The following is a 24329-nucleotide window of genomic DNA, read 5'->3' as shown; positions in this document are numbered from 1 at the left end:
AACACGCAGATGTGGCTTATTAAAGATTAATGCATTTTAGGACTGGTGTCGGCATTTCGTTTGTCTCTTGCCGAAACCAATTCTGTTCTTCATTAGTCAATGACAACCCATATCACCCTATTATGGAAGAGAAATCAAAGGTGTACGTGTGAATTGAGAGTAAGTGATGAAACTGATTAGTAAGAGACTTAACGGCTATAATCAATCAACACATCATAATAATCTTGGCTCCAGGGTTATCAGAAGATAGGGAAATAAACATGACACTCCATGTAAAACAGTTTTGTTCCTTTCACAACTACCATTTTTTTCCCTTTAGAAAGTAGAGTAACACATAAAAAGTTAGTGGAAATCAACTTCAGAAACATCTTGACTGGAAGAACTATTCACTTTATCACCATTTCCAAAATGTAGTAAAGTAACTTTTGAAACTTGTACTTTTAGGCTAAAATTAGTTCCTGAAAGCTTTTGTGCCCTCCTTTCCGATTGCTCGTTCCCAGCGATGAAGAGCGCACACAGGTCGACGGCAGTAGCGCTGGCACTGGCAGTGTGCTGCTGGCTCCAGGAGCAACAGCACCAGCCAGTCAAGCGCAAGACGAGAGCTTGTTCCAGCAGCCAGCCAGTTAAGCGCAAGACGACAAGAGCAGTGTCAGTCCACTCAGCTCAAGAAATGAAAATAAACGGCAAACAAGGCTTTGAAGTGCTTCTTCAGTGAATAAAGTAAAAAAAAAAAACAAAAAATAGGGGAGAAGTGGGAGTGAACTGCTGGATCTAGTACGTCAGCACTTTCGTCACCTCAGCACTTTCGTCACCACTGAGCTTACAGAGCTGGATGAGGCACAAAACAGCATCCTGGTGACACAGGCTTTCCTGTCTTTTCATATGTGGAAGATCAAAGAAAGGAAATGGAAAATGAGAGTTTAAACTGAACTACATGACTTAATTTTAACTAAGAGGGGGGAGCAAAACCAAGTGGGACTGTGTGTATTTTGAGAAAATCCCACTGTTCTCATTTCTGAATGTGAGAGGAGGATAAAAGGCTTACTTTGAAATTTGTTCAGATGGAAGAACTGGAACGATTTCTGCTTTTGGAAAGGAGGAGAAAAAACTCATTACCCAATGATCAGAATACCTGACTTGGGTCAGGAGAGACCTCTAAAGGGCAGAGTAGCTAAGAACACTAGAGCAGCTGCTTCCAATGCAAGGACCTGGCTGCAGGTCAGCAATGGGGAACCTGCCCTTTAGAAACAGCAGGAGACCTAGGTACAGCCAGGATCCTGGCTGCATTCTAAATTAGTATCTTAAAGGGGGAGGCTCTAATAACCAGTAACTGTGCCACTGCAGCTCTCTAAAAGACAAAATACATTGTTGCTTTCTTAAGCGTTACTAAACATAATTTGGAAAGGATCTGAAATTACTGTTTTGTATAACACAAATATTTTACTTTGTAAGGGAAAAAAAATACTGGCTGAAGTTCTCTTTGGTTTGTGGAACTGCTGAATCGATGTTTTCTGGGCTGCCACAGATTAAAAACACGGATATATCAATGGCATTTTGTGTTTAAGAATTTTTTTTTCTCTGCACAGCTTGCCAATAAGCAGCATGCATCTTCCCACAACAAGCTGTTGCAGGATTTCCACTTCACAAGAAGCCAAAAAGGAACACTTGATGGATGTTTCAAAATAAGATTACCAGGTAGGGTGACTGTGCAGACTTTCAATAAAAATTTTTAGCGATTCTAATATTATCTTGAAAGGAAACTAGTTTAGAAGCACTTATAGAAATTAACTCATAACTTTACCCTGAGTTTTATTAAACAAGGATAAATTAAAAAGTATAAAAATTACTTATTTAGAATGGGCTGGGCTTGAGCCCTAAGAGTTCTAAAAATCCAAGGGGAATGGATTAAAAAAGAGAGAGACACTGATTTGCATCCTCCGGTGTTCATTTCATAGGTACTAATCTTGATAAATTAGACCAGGAACTATCATTTCCTCTTACTAAAATCCTTCCTGTTCACTCCAGCCTATGACTAACTCCTAACTGCAATTCATTTTTATCTTTCCCATTACAGCATCCTTCCAGAATCTGGTTGTCTGAATGTCAAATTAAGCAAGAAAATTAGTTTTTTTTTTGACCAGAATATCTTCTTGTTTGTATCTGCAACTATATCAGCTCCTACAGAAATCTACTTAACTCTCATTTTTGAGGCAGAGAGTAAAGCGGGTGAACACTTATACAGAAGAACTCTAAATATACCTTAACGCTGCCCAGAGTTATCTTCCATATTTAATCTACTATGTGCCACCTTCTTCGGAATTCATTCTTTCAGCGTCTGAGATTTTCCTGAGGGGCACAAATTCATTATTGTTAGCTGGTACACTAGATGCATCGCTCACCATCCAGGAACTGACATGATAAAGCTTCAAAGAATCAGGCTTAACCATAAAGTAACTGGTGCTTTATGAGAGCGGAAGGGCGATCTCTGGCAAAGCCATTTCTGCAGGCTCTTAAAACCCGTGATCCTTTTCAAAGGACAGCCACTTATTTGGCAGGTATGAGTCTCTGTAAGGAAAGAGGGACAGAGCAGCTCTGCCCGGGGAGGCGCCTGTGCAGAGAAGCTCAGGAGGGAAAGGCTCCAGCTGGTTGCAAAGGGAGGAAACCGGGCAGGGGGCGGGGGGTGGGGTGGTGCGCCACGAATGGAAAAAGATCAGAGCAAGCTTGAGAGACTGATGAAAGACGACTCTCCCCTTGCCCTCCTTCCTCCTTTCCAGCCGCTCAGCACTGAGGATACTCTGACCCATGGCCTCCTGCTCTCTTCTGGCCAGTAGTCAATCTGAGGAAGGACGAGGTGGGAGGTGAGACACGGCAAAGAGCAAAGGACATACAACTTAAAGGGAGGGGGTTTCACGTTCATATTTGATGAAATTTTATTTTGTTTCTGTCTATGACAGCTAGGAAAATGTTGACTTTGATTGGTCTTCTCATAACAAACACCTAATACTATGCCAGAAAAAGAATGGTTTGAAAAAAATGTCTCTTCATCATTATATTAATGAGAATACCTACTTTTCTATCTTTGGTCCTAGTTTATTATCACCAATAGCCCTCTGCTGTCAGAACAAAGTGATTAACTCTACCTAAAACTGGATTCGGTACAAACGCTTAAAAAGAAAAAGTGGGGAGGGGGCAGGAAATATGTTCAGGAATTTACAGTTTTTATCCTTAGATCTTTAATAATAAAACCAATGAACTCTCTTCAACAATCTGAACATTTAAAGTTTCTATAGACAAAAATGTCTATCAGGCTATGAACAGTTAATATCTGCCTGCCTATCACCGTCCCCCACTGATGTTCACCGTTCTTAATATTTAAACACTGTTGCTGCTTACAGCACATGGAGAAAAAAGCTGACAAAAGCCTTTGTCCAATAAAATAAAAATTAAAAAGTTTGGCTTATTTACATTTTTGCTTTGTTAGTAAACTGTAATGGTTGGCTCTGGAGGCAAGACAAGTGAAATTAACATTCACTAAATCTTTTGGCAACAGCAATGCATTCTGATGTTGTGCTGCGTCAGCTTCCACTATGTGTTAGGACGAATTAGGCCTGGTGTAAGACCTACACAATACACTGTGTTAGGACGAATTAGGCCCAGTGTAAGAACTACACAATACATTCAAGACCCAACAGTTTATCCTCCTTAAATGAGGTACATAACTTGATTCCTGGCTGTAACCCAGGAAGCAACGCAATGGGATCATTTATTAGAAGGAAAACAAAATGTTTACTATCATACATTTCAGAATCAACTGCACCTTAGATTTACTTTATTTAAATGTGTACATACACACATACTAACAATTAGAAAGATGGGGAAATTTCTTTTTCTAAATATAAAAACATCAACCAGAAGAGGAATGAGAAATGAAACACTAAGTAAAAACCTAGAAAATGTTTAATGGCACTGAGTGAACATATAACATATACATTTCTATTTTCAAATGCTTGTTTAAATTAGACCACCAAGCTGAATCCTTTCCCCCCTAACCATAGACAGCTGTGATGCTGGAGCCCAGTAATATGCAGACAAAGGGAGAGAATCCATGTGGCTACTCACCACAGAAAATCTCCATCCTGCTTTTCAAAAGAATGCAGGAAGGAAAAGCCCCACTGAGTTAGGGATGTGCCAGGGCCGATGTCGTGCCAGCGCATCACAGTACTTGTTCCCATGACACTCACAATGTTCGCGAGGCAGCATGACAGGAGGGCGAATGTGCAGTGGGTGGAGAAACGGTTTAACAGGCAAGAAACAGAGTCAGCCATTCGGGGTGCTTTCCTGGGCTTTTGTTTATCCACCTCTGTGATACTTATCATTAGCTGTCGATTTCATTTACCAGAGCAGAGATGGAAAAAAATGACTGCTCTTCTTCAACAAACCCAGGGAGAGCCATGCTAGGAAGACTCTTCCCATAACATGCTGGCTTTACCTCACCCCAGCTATCAGATACACAACAGCTGTGCATTTTAACAATGACTTGCTGGAGAGACAATGATTGAAAGAGCCAATCTGTGACACATGGCGAGGAGGCAGCAAGATACAGCAGGAGTTAATGGGAGAGAAGTAGGCTCAGGGAAAACCAGTCAGTGCTGGGAATGGGAAGAAGGGTGAGGGAGAAAAGAAAGCAAACGGCTACAGACAGAAAAATACAGGGAAATTCCAAACAGATGTTTTTAAAAAGCAATCTGAGGATCATGCCCAGGGTGAGAAACCATGTAATCTCTGTCGGACATTTTTGTCTCATTCGTTCAGACTCAGAAGCAAATGTAGACAGACTAGAAATTATCTTAGAAGCTAATGTGTGTGTGTGCGCTGTCTCTCAGTTGTGTCCAGCTCTTTGTGACCCCAAGGACTGCAGCCCTCCAGGCTAATGTACAGACCAACAAAACTTAACATCAGGGCTAGAGATGGGAAAAGGAAGTGAGACTACTAAATCAGCTCTGAAGGGCTCATTTATTCTCTAAGGAAGCATGCCTGGATTTAGTTAAATATAAACCCCAAATAATCAACTTTATATCATCTCTAAAGTGTGGTTTTATTATTTATGACATAGTTCAAAAAGTATATTTAAAAAAATTTTTTTAAAGAAGGGCAGATAGACTAAAGGGAGGGGAAGACCACGTTTTTTTTTCCCCAATAAAATATGGCATGATTTTTAACAAACCCCCATAAAATAACACTACATAAAGTTTTCTGATGAGCATCTGTTAAAAATGCATGTTTAAATGTCCCTGGGCGTGGCTACGGAACAGAGTAGAGAAACAGGTGACATGTGGACTCGGGCCTCAAGGATGACTACCAAGAGGCCAGGACGAGAGTGCTGACAGCTCTGGGGCCCCTCTGTGTGAATCGCAAAAGGGTGCCCTGTCTCCCCAGAGAGCTGCTGTATTTCACTGCCACTTACTCCTCTGGTCCACATCCCTGGTCCAACAAGCAACTTGCTCAAGTGGGTGTGGCAGCCCTGGCTAGGAACAGGGAGAGGGTGGGACTGATGTTGTCTAAATATATGCAGAAAGTGTAAGAAATAACCCAGGATTCTGATCTGCTCATCTATTGGTAAATTTTATGCTAGACTGCCTGCCCATCACATCACACAGAAATTGATTTGCCAACGATCTTGAGTGAAGCAAGGGTTTAAAAAAAATGCTTGTCTTCTGTCTCCTCTTAACTTTCTCAGACTCAACCTCTCAGAAGAGCAACCACTGACCTACCTGTTTTTTTTTTTTGTTCTTTTTTTTTTCCAAATTAGGAGAAAAATGGATTCAACTTTGTGAAACATTATGCTTTCATGGCTAGTTCTAGTGGTCCTACTGAATAATCTCAGTAAACTCAGCAAGTCATCACTGGGAGCTTTATATACATGTCCTCTGAATGGTACAAGAAAACCACTGGTGTAAGATTCAGACTTGTAGCCCAAACCCCCTGGGCTACTCTGGAGAGTAATGATCATGGACAAGTCTCTACATCTCATTTTGAATAACAACAATAACCATAATCACAACAACAATTAACATGCACTGAATGGTTACTGCAAGCTTGCTTTATATACATTAACACATTTCATCTTTATAGTAACCCTGTGAGATGTGGTTATTATCTTTATAGACACAGAAACTGAGGCACAAGGAGGCTTAGCAGCTTGCCAAGTGGCAATAAAACAAGGAGGCGGGATCAGATGATCACGAAAGTTTCTCCAGCTCAAATGTTACTTATAATTCCATCTGACAGAAAGGTAAATAGATGCCAAAACTGCTTGCCAGATTTTGCAAGTGGTTATTCCTCTTAGAATGACACTAATATTAAAGAAATGTTCTATTTTCCATGTTTTACATGATTCTATTACTATACAGCTTCACACTCAGAAAAGATAATTCTGGATTTACCTGGATATCATGCCTCTGAAAACAAGTGGAACTTTTGCTGTGTAATTTCATCCCTGTACTAAACTTCGCTGTATGGTTTTACCAAGCATCATGCAGAGTAATACAGGCTGCACTACGATGAGATGAAGTGAAGGCCCTGGCCCTGAGCAGTTAGAATTTCTGGCACAAGTTTACAAAACAAATAGACTTAAACATAGTTTCCAAGAAAGCTGAAAGTTTTCTATTGAAAACCCACTTTCCAAGAAGTTCACAGAGAAAAATCACAATCAGCTCCTCCCCTGAAGGTCCTATGAAGGATAGGCCTCATAAGGCAAAAGGAGAAGAGAGCGGCAGAGAATGAGGTGGTTGGACGGCATCACCGACTCAATGGATATGAATTTGAGCAAACTCCTGGAGATAGTGGAGGACAGGGAAGCCTGGAGTGCTGCAGACCATAGGGTCCCAAAAAGTCAGACATGACTTAGCAACTGAACAATAAATAATAGGTCATCAGAATCACAGTTCGCTGAACAACTTTATCCTATGCAAAACAAGACTGAGTACCAGACTCAGGACTTCCTTGGGGGCTCAGACGGTAAAGCATCTGTCTACAATGCGGGAGACCCGGGTTCGATCCCTGGGTTGGGAAGATCCTCTGGAGAAAGAAATGGCAATCCACTCCAGTACTATTGCTTGGAAAATTCCATGGACAGAGATGCTTGGTAAGCTACAGTGCATGGGGTCACAAAGAGTTGGACACGACTGAGCGACTTCACTTTCCACTATAACATGTGTTACCACACCCTCCAAATTAAGCTCTTTTGTTGGGTTGTGTGTGTTCCATACAGCATCAAAATCCAAACAGTGAAATAAAACTTTCAAAATCCTCAACTAGAATGCTAAATATATGTATGAAAACCATCAGATTGTGAACTACCCATATTAGGGATTTTAAATGAAAAACTAAAATATTTTTATATCTCAGAAAAGTTTTCATTTAGTTTACTAAGAAAAGTCTTTTTGATGCAATTCAGAAAAATGGGGTCAGTTCATTGACAAATATAGTATTTTACATATAACTTTCCAATGTTTAGGTAGGTAAGACCTCAAAAACCATCTCAATACCAAAAATCGTCTAAGGAATTCTGGAATATAGAGTATTCATAGCTTTAAAAAAATTAAAAGCAGGTAAATCCAGGTTTTATTATTAAAACAACCATTATAAGGACAAGCAAATATTTTTGAAAGAAAATTAAGATGCCTTCAAAAAAATATATTAAAATTATATGTAATTCAAAATATGGATCTTGGGAACATAACATTTAGTCAAAAAAGCTAAGTGGAAAAGGACCACATATAGTTTTACATATGTAACTATACTTCATGATTTGCCCAGAATCTTCCTGGTTTATATGTGTTCTACTGCAATTATTATTAGCAATCCTTATAGGCTCAAGTCTCTCAACGTGGCTGATAAATTATATAGCCATTTTTAATGTAATACATTTCTATAAAACTCAAAACTAAATGAAAATAACAATATATACTTCATTTATACTCTTTTAGAACCCAAAATAATCCAGAAAGAATGATTTAAAATACATTCAGAGGATATCTGAGGCAGAGGAGAGGTATAGAGCTGAAGACAGGAAGGAACACACAGGTAAAAACAACAACTCCAGCTCTTAAATTGGATGGTGAGCCATGAGTACTTATTCAAAAGTTGTTTCATAATTAGCATTTTTCATATGTTCTTATATGTTTATATACATATATAAAACATTTATTTAAAAATAAAAAGAGCAAAATAATAAGATGGGGTAAAAATTACTATCCATGTTTTTAAGATAACAGAATAAACTATCGGAAAATTTATCAGCAATTCAACAGTAATTCTGACAGATGAGTAAAAAGTATTTTCTGGCAGCCACCTGCATCATGCTAGCATAAGTTACACAGAAAAAAATTTACATCTATTTGATGGATAAAGGAAAGCTGGTTGCTTGGTGGGTTAATGAAAGATGGTTGATATAAGAAAGAAAGCTGGAATAGGATGGGGCAACTGACAAATAAACAAACAAATAAATAACCCCAAGTATATGATAAAGGAAGCAAAAGATTTACAAGAGTATGAGTACGGAAAGAGCTAATGCAAGAGGTTAACTGGAACATGAACTTCTTCTATCAAAACTAAAAGTTAAGAGTTTGTATAAGTAACAAGGCCGTGAACGTATGCTGGCAAATTAAAACAGTGATAAGCATGAACATTAAAAATACTGTAGAAAATAACTTCCACAGTAATCTCATCTTATCAACAGAGGATCTTATTTAACAAAATCACTACGAAACATATCCTAAGAGAGTAAGTAATTTTTTGGTGTAAGTTAAGGTAAACATGCAAACTGAAAGTAACAGGTGATTTTACTAAATCAGTGTTTATATTCATTAGTTGAGTATACTTAGGAACTAGGGTGCTTGTATGCTTTGGTGATAATTCACAGTTATACTCCTAACTCCTAATCATGGTCCCATCATTAGGTTTTTAAATAGTAAAACATAATAATAATGGTATGTATGTTTTTATTGATGAAAACTAGGTCTGTATTTATTACAGAATAAAATAGTAATTATTAAGAAACGAATACCTGGAATACTGGCAGGAGAAATTGGACCAGATCGTGACTGGTTACTTCCTACAGGAGAGCCGACAGGAGAAGGCGATGGGCCCCCAGGGATGCTGGAGAGATGGGGAGATGCATGCGGAGAGAAAGGTGACTGAGCTGGGTTGCTCTGATCTCCTTGGCTGCTTGTGGACCCAGATGCACTGACTGCTGAGCTCAAAGTTGCTTCCGTTCCCGTGGGGAGGTCATCAATGGAGCCAGACAGGTCCTAAGGAGGAAAGAAATAGCATGCATTGATGGAGTAACACATATTTGGACAAATACCTATTCAAAACACTATTTGAAAATCTTAACCCTAACCTTTCAGAGTTTTTCTAGAGAACACCCCAAATTCAGAGCATGGCCACTTGTTATTAGAAGACTTTAATGAGGTCTCTTATAAGTTAAATCCATAGGATCTAGTCTACAGCTAAAAAGTTTGTACCTCTTTCATTAAACTGTCCTACAGCTTTCCTTTAAGCTGTCAGCACCTAGTCCAACAAACCCGCCAAAGACTCACAGGAAAAGCATGCTAGGTGGTGATGTACCATCTGAATGGAATGCCTGATTCATACAGGATCACTTCAGTAAACTAAAAACTAAAGGCTTTGGATCCTCCTACTTAAAGATCAATATTGGAGGGCTATCTGAATTTCAAAATGTGATCTTCTAATGTAATAGCAATCCAAACTGTAACCAAACCTTGTGGGAAGAAATTCTGATATTTTAGGTAATGCAAAAATTCTCTTATAAATAGAAGAGTGATGTGTATTTTTATCTGATATGATGAAAATAAATCCCTTTGAAGTTATGTTGGCAGAAATGAGTCCTAATGTTATAACTTACTACCTTTTTTTGAAACAGTCATTTGTTCATTAACTCTAGAAAAACAAGAGGTACCATACCAGAAGGAAGTGCAACCAAAGTATATTATTTGGCCTAGCAGTGAACACTGAGTACTGGTATAGTATATGTTTGTATTTGTTGTTGTTTAGTCGCTAAGTCGTGTCCGACTCTTTTGCGACCCCATGGACTGTAGCCTGTCATGCTCCTCTGTCCATGGGATTTCCCAGGCAAGAATACTAGAGTGGGATGCCATTTCCTTCTCCAATAACTTACTTTTTGTAACAGTTTTAAGCTAAACAAACAATCTTTAAGGTCCTGTAACTTTACCATAATACCCTCTAAGGCAGATATTAAAACTCCCATTTGACAGACACAGAAAACAAAGGTCAGAGAGTCAAGGTTACTGTTACCAGTTACAACACTGAGGACAGACAGCGCCTGCCAAAGATCATGACAGGAGGAAAGAAGAGAAACGAGAAAACTGTCCTCTGAGCCCTCATCAGAGTGAGAGGAGACAGAACCTCATGGCTGGGCACAGAGGTCCCAAATGGGGTTCCCACCAACAGGAGCTCTGTACAGTGCAGGCCTGTGGCAGTGGCAAGGCTCCCACATCACTGACTCTGCAAAGCCAGATAAGACCTGGAACTAGGTGCTGAATGAGCTCTAAAGGCTGAGAAGCAGGATAAAAGATATTTGTCTTGATAACTTAGAACTAAACACTGCAGAATGGGATCAGAAATACTAGGTCATGGTATTGTCTGTAAAGCAGATTCAACCCTAACTGACATCTTCCACTCACACAATTTTATCGTTTAATTTTACCTCACTGCTTACCACTGGGCTGCTAAAACTAGGGCTCTGGAAACTGATGGAGGAAGATGCTTAGGACCTGAAGAATGAATGTAGACCAGGCAGTGCAAAGGGGGCCACTAAAGCAGAGCTGGTTAGAGCTCTTCAGGGTACCCCAAAATGTCACAACATAAACTCAGGATGAGGATCCAAGACTTCTAGAAAGTTTATCTATTAACCATATATTATACAATTAACTTTTTTCTTTTTAACAGCCAAATTGCCGATTAAAAACATTCTAAAGAATAGCTGATGAGATGAGAACCTCACAAAAAGATGAATATTATAGAAAAGCAAAAATTTCTTATGCTAAGAATAACAACATCTAAGTAAAACACAGTAATCTTCAATGTCATATAATTGAGCATATGAGTGAGAAACCTAACAGTAGCAAGTGATTGAAAATATCACCCCTAGAAAAAGTATCATCAGAGCTCCAAAATAAAATGGGACAAACAGAATCATGTTTTCAGAATTCAGAGAAAAAAATATATTAATATAAATATCTCTACTTAAGGCACATGAGATGGATGGTTCTGCATATATTCAGCAGATAAAACATTGTATTCAACTTGATGACTGGGTTCAACAACAGTTCAGTTCAGACTTTCAGAATTTTTTGTGAAGCCAGGCAGAAACAGAGGAAGAATATTATGCAAGAAAGATACTACGTACAATATAGAAAGTATTTAGTTCAGTTCAGTTCAGTTGCTCAGTCGTGTCCGACTCTTTGCCACCCCTTGGACTACAGCACGCCAGGCCTCCCTGTCGATCACCAACTCCTGGAGTTTACCCAAACTCATGTCCGTTGAGTCGGTGATGCCATCCAGCCATCTCATCCTCTGTCATCGCCTTCTCTTCCTGCCCTCAATCCTTCCCAGCAACAGGGTCTTTTCTAAGGAGTCTTTTCTAAGGCTACTGGAAAAACCATAGCCTTGACTAGATGGACCTTTGTTGACAAAGTAATATCTCTGCTTTTTAATATGCTGTCTAGGTTGGTCATAGCTTTTCTTCCAAGGAGTAAGCGTCTTTTTATTTCATGGCTGCAGTCACCATCTGCAGTGATTTTGGAGCCCCCCAATAAAGTCTGTCACTGTTTGCACTGTTTCTCCATCTATTTCCCATGAAGTGATGGGACCGGATGGCATCATCTTTGTTTTCTGAATGTTGAGCTTTTTGCCAACTTTTTCACTCTCCTCTTTTACTTTCAACAAGAGGCTCTTTAGTTCTTCACTTTCTGCTATAAGGGTGGTGTCATGTACATATCTGATGTTATTGATATTTCTCCTGGCAATTGTGAAGTATTCACACTTCAGCAATTAACACAATTATCTGACTTCCTCCAAATAAAACTTAAGTACACACATGCAGAGGCATGAGGTGCAGGCTGACAGGGACCACAGGACAGGATTCCACCCATTCCTCTTGCTGCAGGGTGAATGCTGGCCTCTCTCCGGGTGTGGAAGATAGCTGGGTCCTGAATAATTCTTTAAGTACCTATCCCCAACGTATTCCCTTCCTAACCTGATATAAAGTGAAAGTGAAAGTGAAGTCGCTCAGTAGTGTCTCATTCTTTGCGACCCCATGGATTGTAGCCTACCAGGCTCCTCTGTTCATGGGGTTTTCCAGGCAATAGTCCTGGAGTGGACTGCCATTTCCTTCTCCAGGAGATCTTCCCAACCCAGGGACCGAACCCGGGTCTCCTGCATTGTAGACAGACGTTTTACCGTCTGAGCCACCAGGGAGTTCACAAAAGTGCAAAGGGGCACACCTGTGGGCTCCATAAAGCAGGGCATGGCAAGCTATGTGAGGACTAAAACTAAATCCTACCTATTCTGGCTCCACCCATAAGCCACACATTTTTAAATGACTGAAAAAAAAAAAAATCAGAAGAGTAATACTTTGTGATACATGAAAAACATTTGAAATTCAAATTTCAGGGTCCTGTAACATCTTACTAGGACATTTTATAGTCACAGCAATTCCTCTGAAGTGCTGTCTATGGCTGCTTTGGGGCCACAATGGAGACCTGCATTGAGACTATGGCTCTTAAAGCCTATAATATTTACTATCTGGCCCTTACAGAAAACAGTGCTGACCTGCTGTATCTAGTCTGGCCTCTCATGTCTTTGCCTCTTCCGTGGGGAAACAGGAGGAGGACAGACAGGTCTCAGCCGAAATGCATGGTGACCTACATGCACACAGGCTTCACCAGGAACAGGGAATGACTCCACATTCATACCTGTCTGGAAAACACTGACTGGGCGCCAGATAGAATTCTCCTCTTTAGCGGTATCAGACTAACTCAGGGAGCACCTACTTAAGAATGGGTGGTGGGCTCTGTGTACAGATACCTATTACCTAACAAATGTGCATTATTCATAAATAAGGGTCCATCACGTAAGAATCAGTTGGGAGGAAATATGCCTTTCATGATTTCTTTAAAGAAAAAAAAAAAACAACTGGTAGGTAACTAGATATAAAATCATTATTTTCTAATATACTACAATATGGAATTCAACAGAAAAGATGACACAGATTCAATTTTTTTTTAAAAAAATCATTATTTGAAATTAAATAATTTTATGCAAATCTTTTTTCATAAAAAACAAACTGTTACTTGGAAAATTTTAAAATTCTCTGCACTACCTATAAATTCCTTCCCTGTTCTCCCTTAAAATTCTGTTATGGTTGAAAAAGTGACACGGATGGGTGTTAAGAGAGCTTCATTCAAGCTGCAAAGGCATGAAAAACATTTCTGTTATTCAACAAGCTGATCAAAGAAATATCAAGAGAAAAATATAAAAACGGTGGCTTTCTTAGTGTTCACAAGTCATCAGAATTTCAGTGCTGACTATACCTCAGTGTAACAGAAGAGTAATAAAAAGATATAATTTCTATATTACTGTTATACACACACGTAACTTTTATATGTAAATTATAGGGAAATATTCCCGCCCTGCAGATACTTAGGGTATCCATATGTATAGCTATCTTAAAACACGTTAATAAAAGAAGTTCAACAATGGTTTAAACATTCAGCCTAGTTAACAAAGAAGCTCTGTAACGAATACCCCTCTAGAGGACAATTTAGTCAGCAGGGCACCAACTCTATTCTTCTTTTCTAAGTACCATCAGATCTATGATGCCTGTAAAGAACAGAGACACCTTCCTGCATCTCATTCTAAGCGAGGCACCTTCAAGCTACAGTGCTTCCATTTGTCTTGCTGGGAACTGGCAGGCAAGGTAATTGCAGGGAGGACTCCTTTAAGGGGCTGGAGTCCCTCTGCCCCACAGCATTCCTTGCATCCTCCCTCTTTACTGAGGGAGTGAAGGGTAAGGCAGTGGCTTCATGTGCTCATGCATAGTAAATTCAGTATTTTGCCATGACAATCTGATTTGGTAAAGTCTTGCTATCAAGTTGGGTTTTCAATATCTGACATCACTCAGAATACTGAATACTTTCCAGCCCACCCCAAATAATACAGTCCCTACTATCAATGGTTAGTTTATATTTAGAAAATCAATGCTTTTTTTGGGGAAAAGCTTGTTTTACTTTAAAATGTAATTTAAATGAAAGTTCCCCACAAAGACTTGCCCCTCTGTAACCATCATCCTTCCACCTTCAGTCCATGTAAAATTTTCATTCTAACCTAAGTGACAAGTACAAGAAATTTCACTGTGCTTAGAATGAAATGCCACCTGAGAGCAGTAACAATCCTATCAGACTCCGACAAGAGAAACACTGATGGATTAACATAGAGCAAAGATATGTCTGATTCAACATGATGGGCAGGGTGGGGCAGGGCAGTGATGACGGAATGTATAGAACAAGTGCCAGGAAGGAGCACAGGAGGAATTTTTAAATTTCTACAAATATATAAAATAGGCATACAACATTAAGTATAAATATAAATACAAATTGTACATGATCCTTCCTAAGAATATTTTACATTCATATATCATGACTTCACTACATTTAGAAACCTCTTTGGTTTTGATGGTATTCAGTTTATCTAATAAGTCAGCTTGCTAAAGGATAAATTCAGTCAATACTGGTGATGTCTTACTGTCTTGAACTGGGAATAAGTCAGAAAATTTTACTCCCTTGTTTAATTAAATAAGTGTTTTTTTTTTTTTTTTTTTTTTTAAAGCAGATCAACTCAAAAATACTCTCAGCTATGGTTCTTAATACAATTAGTTGACAGTATTATATCAGCCACTGGTAGAAAACTGCTAAGCCTCACATGAACTGGGCATCTCTTGCTCAGAAGAGCCCCAAGAGAGTATGAGGATAAACACTGAATTAGAAACAGAGAAGATATTTCAATCAATGAGACAAGTTCAGGCCTCTTGTTTAAGGGTTTTAATAGGATACAGTTAATGATTTCTCACTGTGACTTCCCATGGGTTTGAAGCACAGGTGAAAATGCCAGCTCAATGGTCTTTAAAAAAGTCAGTTATCTTCAAAAGCAGAAATAGTGTCTATTCTCCTTTTTAGAATATTGAGTATGAAATCCTGGCATGTAGTTTTTCTTTCTCTCTCTCCAACTAGGCCCTAACTTTCTTAAGGGCAATGCTGAAGAGAGGAGGATTTGACCGGTCACTGATGAGTGTCACTGAATTTATAAGCTCTGTAGTAAAATACAGCTGCAAACACCATACAAAGTAAGCCAGCACATGCAAACATTTCTAAATATTTACCAAAAATGCTCTACTGAAAATGACTGAGATTGCCATTAAAATTTAGCAATGAATTCTTGGCCCTCTGTTTCCAATTACCATCCCGGAGGCCAAGCATCCAGGCTCATTAGATGCTTAGCTCCTTGGAAACACACTGTAAAATCGTTTCATACCCTCCAACCTTATTTCAGAACTATCATTTTGGACATGTGATACAAATACACCTTGAGGTTGATATTAGAATTGAGCCAATAATTTGACTGACATATATACACAAAAAGAACAACCTCACAGTGACTGTTTAATTTCCATGATATTTGTAGGCTTCTTTTCAGCACAAACCTACATAACAGTGTACTTCAAGACATCCACCAAAGTCCCTGCTGCTTTCAATTGTCTAGACAGCAAATGAGTTAAAAGCTCAGACTTCCGGTGTAAAGGAATTAAAAATGGAAAGGCACAGAAAGAATCCACGAATAAAATCCTACCAAGCACTAATTTTTAGACCTGCAAAGCATCTTCTTACAAAGTTATATAAATATGTATCTTACTTTCTACTTAAACATATCCAAATAACAAATATTTATCTTTTCATTATATGTGATGGTGGTTTACTTGCGAAGTCATGTCCGACTCTTACAATCCCATGGACTGTAGCCTGCCAGGCTCCTCTGGTCCATGGTATATACAATTCTTAGCCTTAATATGTATGATGTCAACTGGAAAAAAATGTTTGATCCTAATTTAAAAATAGTCACAAGCTCAACAGATGACAAACTCATATCCAAAGCCAGGGATAACACAAGGAAAATTAATGAGTCAGAATTCATTTTAAGAGAGGTAGCCAATAACCACTTTTTGGGGAAACGACTTTCACCTGATTCATTTGCATCCTCTCTCAAGCAAAGATTCCTTGACTGGTAACTTTCATTTTAAAGGGATATTTACAAGGTAATTAGCTGAACTGATACTTTACAGAAACAGGATTTGGAATTAAGCATGCTATCATAAGCAAAAAATTTTATAATGATTATATTTCCTTTGATTTTTAAAAACTTTCCACCTAAATAAAAGCCATCCACAAAGTTCCTTCGGCTAAAACCCCTGATATCAAATTGCCACTCTAAATTTAGAAGTGGTAAACAATATAAGTATGAAATATGCATCATGTAAGGGAATTTTTTCCACTTCACAGGCCTCAAGGGGACCCTAAATTATTCTCAGTTTTTGAAGTCTGCTCAGGGAGAGTCTCTGCTCTTCTGCTATTAATAGCAGACATTATGTAGAGTAGGAATAATGACAAATAGACCCAACAAATAGTGTTTATCATATTGTGCAAACACAGTACAGTCTTGAACTTAAAAATAACTTGGTAAGAAAATTTATTTTAATTTTATCTTTTAGTTGTATGGAATTTGGGAATAATTTTCATCTGTAAATAGCATTGCCCTTCGTGGTTATAATCCTGGGACTACCCTTTCAGGTGATGATCCTGATGATTTGATGCTCAAGATCATAATCTGATGATTTTTAGGGGTAACAACTATAACCACAATTCTCTATAGCAGAGATAGTATGTGCATTTTCTTTCATGAGGAGCCTACAACATCTTGTTAGCTCTAGCCCATTGTTCCTACCATTCAAAATGTTTTTTAACTTATTTCACTGTCTGAAATAGCCAGGACACTTCCTGACCTCAAGTCAAAGCCCCAAACAGTGCTGAAAACACTAAAAAAGACTCACATGTGAATAACTGCTGGCCCTTTGTTATTTTAAGAACAATGAAATCTTAAAGAATATACTTAATACAAAAGGAAGACTACTGGTGCAACTAAAGCTATATAATAAAGTGAGAATACTAAATAATTTGAGGAGGGATATTTGTACTGTCTTAGGAACAGCCTCAGGCAGGCAGGCCCTCTCTAAGGTTTGCATACGGAGGTGTGGGATGGGTAGGTGGGAGGAAGTAGGGGAAAAGGTAGACCATTTTTTCATGTGGATGACATTTTACAATTAAATTGGCCTGCACAGGTGATTTTGAACACTTCAGCGTCCTTCTTTCATGGAGTATCAATGGAGACAGAGAAACAGCTAAGCAGGTTTCAGTTCTACGACAAAGCAGAAATTCTGTGACGGATGGGTGACTTAACAAGTGTTGTGGAATACAGAATGGTTAGGTCTTCAGCCAGCTCACATCAGGCCAGGGGCTGCTGTCTGTCACGGGTCCAGGTGAGGAGTGATAAGTAGAGAGCAGAGAGAACCATGGGTGCAGGCAAAATCTATGGGAGACTATGCCATGTGAGAAGGGGGAGGCTGGAAAAGCAGAATGAGTGAGGATGCAGCTGAAGAGGCCACCCAGGGACAGTTGTGAATGACTTCACAGGCTCAGGCCAAGGAATATGGACTTACAATTTTAGGAATTAGGGAGCCAACAGAGGTCTAAAAGGTGAGTTCCAATATTATCAAACAAGGAAAAAAAAAATACAGTGTAGTGCCAAATGAGAAATGTTAAACATTGTAAAGCAAAACAAAACAAAACAAAACCCCAAACCCTCATGTTTTCAAATGTTTATGAACACAGATTGCTTTAAACATGATTAAAATTGCAGGTACCATTCAAAAATAAATTTGTAAAATACTTTTTAAAAATCTATACATTTTAGTACTATATAAAACTTAATATATAGGTGAACAAAAGCAAAAGTGCTTAAATAACTATAGCCTGGGTTAAACATTAGTGTGGTTTCTAATTGGAATAATTTCATGAGCCTACAGTCATCTTACTCCTTTCATTTATACTTAAGAATCAATGGCTAAAACAAGGATGCAGATTTTACCGTTAAAATGGCACAACAGTGTCTAAAGACTAATTATGAGTAACAATTTAACAGATTATATTCTTTAACTGCATATTCTATTCCAAAACCAAAATTCTGAAGACATCTAGTCTCAGTTCAGTTCAGTCACTTAGTCATGTCTGATTCTTTGCGACACCATGGACTGCAGCACACCAGGCTTCCCTGTCCATTACCAACTCCCGGAGCCTGCTCAAACTCATATCCATTGACTCTGTGATGCCACTCACCATCTCATCCTCTGTCATCCCCTTCTCCTCCTGCCTTCAATCTTTCCCAGCATCAAGGTCTTTTCTAAGGAGACAGTTCTTTGCATAAGATGGCCAAAGTATTGGAGCTTCAGCTTCAGCATCAGTCCTTCCGATGAATATTCAGAACTGATTTCCTTTAGGACTGACTTATTTGATCTCCTTGCAGTCCAAGGGACTCTCAAGAGTTTTCTCCAACACTACAGTTCAAAAGCATCAATTCTTTGGCACTCAGCTTTCTTTATGAGAACTCCACGAACAGTATGAAAAGACATCTTAGTTACACAGGAGGAAAATGAGCTCATGCCACGCAGGCACAGGGATGTGGGTATGTGGGCTTATGGTCTGGTGCTTTACAAATATCAACACCAGGTATGAACTGTAAGTATGAATGACCCATGTGCTTTGAAAGCAAACTGACAAACTAACAAGATCTGTAAATATGTAAGATTTAGAGTTTGTCTACTGATATGAGGTTTTATTACTGAAAGTATATCATAAATCTTTACAGCAGAAAAGCAATCGACACCATCTTTTGCATCTCTCAAGGTAAAAAACAACTACTGTATATCTTAAAAGTACAATGCTTAGCACATAGAAATTCTGAAAATAAAAGTTAAAAACAAAAAAGCATGAACTCTCAAGAGACCTCTATTTCTTCAGTATATAGCAATGAAATACTTCAATAAGACATATAGGAACTGCAAATAAATTAGCAACTTGAAAAACAAAAACAGAAAGAAACATAGCTCACAAACTGTACCAGGTCTACATGGAGTAACTGGAAGTTCTGCTGTAGAATTAATACTAAAACTTCATTTTTTGACATTTTACCCAGTCACATGAGGCATATGAACATACATACTTATTCTACATCCTTCACTGAATTTTTAAAACCTTTTGTTTTGAAATGACTTTAGCCTTACCTGGAAGCGGCAAAGACAGTACTGATGTTCCTTCCCTCAGTTTGCCTTAACACTGACATTTTACATGGTAACCAGGGCACATTTATTAAAACTATGAACTTGAAATTGGTGTAATACTATCAATGAAACTACAGACTTCATTCAAATTTGCAGCCTTTACAGTAAAGTCTTCCTCCTGTTCCAGGACACATATCACATTTATTCACCTTGTCTCCTTAGTCTCCTCTGATCGGTGACAATTTCTCAAATCCTTCCCTGTTTTCCACAACCACAACACATTTGAAGAGTACTCCTGAGGTATTTTGCAGAATGTTCTTCAGTTTGTGTCTAGTGTTTTCTCCTGGTTAGGCTGGGGTTACGGATTTAGGGGAAGAATACCACAGGAGTGATCAGGTAATACTCCTGTCAGCACTAAATGGTAGTTGTTGCTGTTCAGTTGCTAAGTTGTGTTGACTCTTTGTGACCCCATGAACTGCAGCATGCCAGGCTTCCCTGTCTTTCATTATCTCCCAAAATTTGCTCAAACTCATGTCCATTGAGTTGGTGGTGCCATCCAACCATCTCATCCTCTGTTGTCCCCTTCTCCTCCTGCCTTCAATCTTTCCCAGCATCAGGGTCTTTTCTAATGAGTCAGTTCTTCACATCAGGTGGCCAAAGTATTGGAGCTTCAACTTCAGTATCAGTCCTTTCAATGAATATTCAGGACTGATTTCCTTAGGATTGATTGGCTTGATCTTATTGCAGTTCAAGAGACTCTCAAGTCTTCTCCAGCGCCACAATTCCAAAGCATCAATTCTTCTTCCAATTGAGATTTCATGACCATAAAACATTGGAGAGAGAAAAATACACACTCTATGCTCTTCCAGACACAGGTAGAGGAATGTAACTTAGAATAACCACTTTAGACAAAAATTTATAAGCATTTTGTAAAGCTGAAGATGCATTTACCTTATGATTCAGGATGTCCACTCCTAAGTTTATACACTGGCACACACACATATGGAGACATATGTAAGCATAGTAGCACTGCTTCAGTATTGTATTGTTTAAAAAAAAAGGGAGAGAGAGAGAGACAATCTAATTTTCCAGTGATATAAAATCAAGAGATCTATTCAGAAAATGGGATACTATACAGCAATGAAACTGAATGACCTAGAACTAAAAATGTTAATATAAACCTCACAAACAATACTGATAGAAAGCTAACCAAAACTCTGAACGTGGCAGTATGTATCTGACACAGAAGAGAAGAAAGGAGTGGACTGTAAGCCTGGTGGTGGAATTCAGGCCAGAGCAGCAGCAGGAGCCGGGATAAGAGGAGGTGACAAGAGAGGCAGCAGCACCATCTGTGGATCAGAGGAAGAGGCTGCTCCAGGGACGTCTGCACGCGGTTCATTCGAGGAAGCCCTGCTTCCCTCGGAGAGTCTTCCATCACCACCTGGTAAGGCCTCCCCGGACATTTACACCACCAGAATGAGCTGCCCAGCCCCTTCCTCCATGGTCCTGCATCATATGTATCTACTACAGAACTTCCCAGGTCGAGTTTTAATGAACTGTCAGCATTCGCTACAATTGCAAACTCTGAAGGAGGACCACTTACTTCCAGACTTCGGCTTTGACCACTTTGACACTGACCACGGGCAACATACTTAACCTTTCTGTGCTTCATACTCCCCTCATCTATAAAATGGGGGAAATGCTAGTATCTGCCAACAAGTTGTTGTGAGAATTAAATGGGAAGTTATACGTAAAAGAATTAGTGCTGCAGCATCTCTCTAAGTGTGAGCTGTTATCACTAGTAACCACAGAGGAGAGGCAGTGGGTTAGAGAGCCTAAACCACTGAGTCACTGGGGATACAGAGCCAGACCGCAGCGTCAGCAGAAGGACATGGCTGCAAAGTGAAGAGGAGGCCGGGAATTGCACCCTTCCCCAGTTTCCTGATCCCGGTTGGCACTGACCTAGCCGCATCCAACATTCATGAGCTCTGAGTAAGATAAAGACTGCCTGCACTGTGTTTATGAACACAGGTTTTCAACAATAATTCTAACAATGAAGTTATAACAAAATTATAGTACTGGAAAGTGGTTAAGGAAAATAACCATAATGACTCACTATTTAAGGTGAAGTTTTTACATTTCCATAGGAATCATTTTTAAGACTTCTGAGGGTTTTAGAAAAAAGTAGAGAATTCAAAAAAAATCTTTTAACATAGTCAGCCTGAGTAGATTACAGATGGAAATGTTGTGTAAAGGCTATTGTTGTACCTTGACCACCTGACGCGAAGAGCTGACTCATTGGAAAAGACCCTGATGCTGGGAAAGACTGAGGGTGGGAGGAGAAGTGGGAGACAGAGGATAAGATGGTTGGATGGCATCATCAACTCAATGGACATGAGTTTGACCAAACTCCGGGTAATAGTGAAGGACAGGGAAGACTGGTGTGCTGCAGTCCATGGGGTCGCAGAGACGGACACGACTGAGCGGCTGAACAACAATGAAATTCAGTACATGCAATACTCCCCTCAAAGGCAAACTTAAAAACATGAATGTTTCCTCATTTTCAGTTATGATTTACAGACTCAATGAGATGAAAGGTTGTTTTCAACTTTGTACAGGGGCAGCTGGTCACTTAATACCTCAAGTGCTAGCACTAAGGGGCATTTTATATAACAAATCTTCCTAAGAATATATAACCATTTTATAATGTATTACTTCAAAACTACTTTTCCAAAAGAGGTGCTTATAAACCTACTCAGAGTTTCCGACAGAAACTTCTAATATCAATAATACTAATGATGGTGACGGTGATGATGATTATCAATAGATACGGGCCTGAGTTAGGTCTTGAATTCTAGCACATTTCACATTTACCCACACTATTTAAGACTAGAGATCTCAAGAAAATTAGAGATACCAAAGGAACATTTCATGCAAAGATGAGCTCAACAAAGGACATGGATAAAGGATATGGACCTAACAGAAGCAAAAGATATTAAGAAGAGGTGGCAAGAATACACAGAAGAACTGTACAAAAAAGATCTTCATGACCAAGATAATCACGATGGTGTGATCACTCACCTAGAGCCAGACATCCTGGAATGTCAAGTCAAGTGGGCCTTAGAAAGCATCACAACGAACAAAGTTAGTGGAGGTGATGGAATTCCAGTGGAGCTATTCCAAATCCTGAAAGATGATGCTGTGAAAGTGCTGCACTCAATATGCCAGCAAATTTGGAAAACTCAGCAGTGGCCACAGGACTGGAAAAGGTCAGTTTTCATTCCAATCCCAAAGGAAGGCAATGCCAAAGAATGCTCAAACTACCGCACAATTGCACTCATCTCACACCCTAGTAAAGTAATGCTCAAAATTCTCCAAGCCAGGCTTCAGCAATATGTGAACCGTGAACTTCCTGATGTTCAAGCTGGTCTTAGAAAGGGCAGAGGAACCAGAGATCAAATTGCCAACATCCACTGGATCATCGAAAATGCAAGAGAGTTCCAGTAAAACATCTATTTCTGCTTTATTGACTATGCCAAAGCCTTTGACTGTGTGGATCACAATAAACTGTGGAAAATTCTGAAAAAGATGGGAATACCAGACCACGTGACATGCCTCCTGAGAAACCTATATGCAGGTCAGGAAGCAACAGTTAGAACTGGACAAGGAACAACAGACTGGTTCCAAATAGGAAAAGGAGTACGTCAAGGCTGTATATTGTCACCCTGCTTATTTAACTTATATGCAGAGTACATCATGAGAAACGCTGGGCTGGAAGAAGCACAAGTTGGAATCAAGATTGCTGGGAGAAATATCAGTAACCTCAGATATGCAGATGACACCACCTTTATGAAGAAAGTGAAGAGGAACTCAAAAGCCTCTTGATGAAAGTCAAAGTGGAGAGTGAAAAGTTGGCTTTAAGCTCAACATTCAGAAAACAAAGATCATGGCATCTGTTCCCATCACTTCATGGCGAATAGATGGGGAAACAGTGGCAGACTTTATTTTTTGGGGCTCCAAAATCACCACAGATGGTGACTGCAGCCATGAAATAAAAAGACGCTTACTCCTTGGAAGAAAAGTTATGACCAACCTAGATAGCATATTTAAAAGCAGAGACATTACTTTGCCAACAAAGGTTCGTCTAGTCAAGGCTATGGTTTTTCCTGTGGTCATGTATGGATGTGAGAGTTGGACTGTGAAGAAAGCTGAGCGCCGAAGAATTGATGCTTTTGAATTGTGGTGTTGGAGAAGACTCTTGAGAGTCCCTTGGACTGCAAGGAGATCCAACCAGTCCATTCTGAAGGAGATCAGCCCTGGGATTTCTTTGGAGGGAATGATGCTGAAGCTGAAACTCCAGGACTTTGGCCACCTCATTTGAAGAGTTGACTCATTGGAAAAGACTCTGATGCTGGGAGGGATTGGGGGCAAGAGGAGAAGGGGATGACAGAGGATGAGATGGCTGGATGGCATCACTGGCTCGATGGACGTGAGTCTGGGTGAACTCCGGGAGGTGGTGACGGACAGGGAGGCCTAGCGTGCTGCGATTCATGGGGCTGCAAAGAGTCGGACACGACTGAGCGACTGAACTGAACTGAACTGAACCTCCCAACAGAGCCATCTGTATGCCAGGCAATGGTATTACAGTACCTCACACTTACAGGTAATTATCCTGTTGCTTGGAGCATGTTCTCAGGTCACCAAGAAGAATAAAGAGTTTTCTCTGATGACCACTTTAGTCTACCTTAAGTGGTCTCAAAGACGGTGTAAACAAATTAAGAGATAGGATTCTGAAAGGCAGAATGGTAAAATTCACATTTCCTTTGCCTTCTAAACCCTTTGA

The 24329-nt window shown here is 39.4% G+C and overlaps 1 protein-coding gene and 1 long non-coding RNA gene across 4 annotated transcripts in view; both read right to left on the bottom strand.

The window, feature by feature from the left end:
* The window catches only part of ARID1B (AT-rich interaction domain 1B), a 435546-nt gene that overhangs the window by 119597 nt on the left and 291620 nt on the right, over positions 1–24329 (bottom strand). For all 3 annotated transcript variants that reach the window (XM_055536066.1, XM_055536065.1, XM_055536067.1), the window contains one exon: positions 9068–9311. In XM_055536066.1, coding sequence (XP_055392041.1) covers positions 9068–9311 — 244 coding nt within the window. The remainder of the gene's footprint in view (positions 1–9067; positions 9312–24329) is intronic.
* On the bottom strand, positions 693–7470 carry LOC129620197 (uncharacterized). The gene is made up of 2 exons (XR_008698435.1): positions 4120–7470; positions 693–2836 (listed from the first exon to the last, which is right to left on the bottom strand). It is a non-coding gene; the product is annotated as an uncharacterized LOC129620197 (long non-coding RNA).

Source organism: Bubalus kerabau, chromosome 9 (genome assembly GCF_029407905.1).
Source record: "Bubalus kerabau isolate K-KA32 ecotype Philippines breed swamp buffalo chromosome 9, PCC_UOA_SB_1v2, whole genome shotgun sequence".
NCBI classification, from domain to species: domain Eukaryota; kingdom Metazoa; phylum Chordata; class Mammalia; order Artiodactyla; family Bovidae; genus Bubalus; species Bubalus kerabau.
This window is presented reverse-complemented; position numbering and strand designations above follow the sequence as displayed.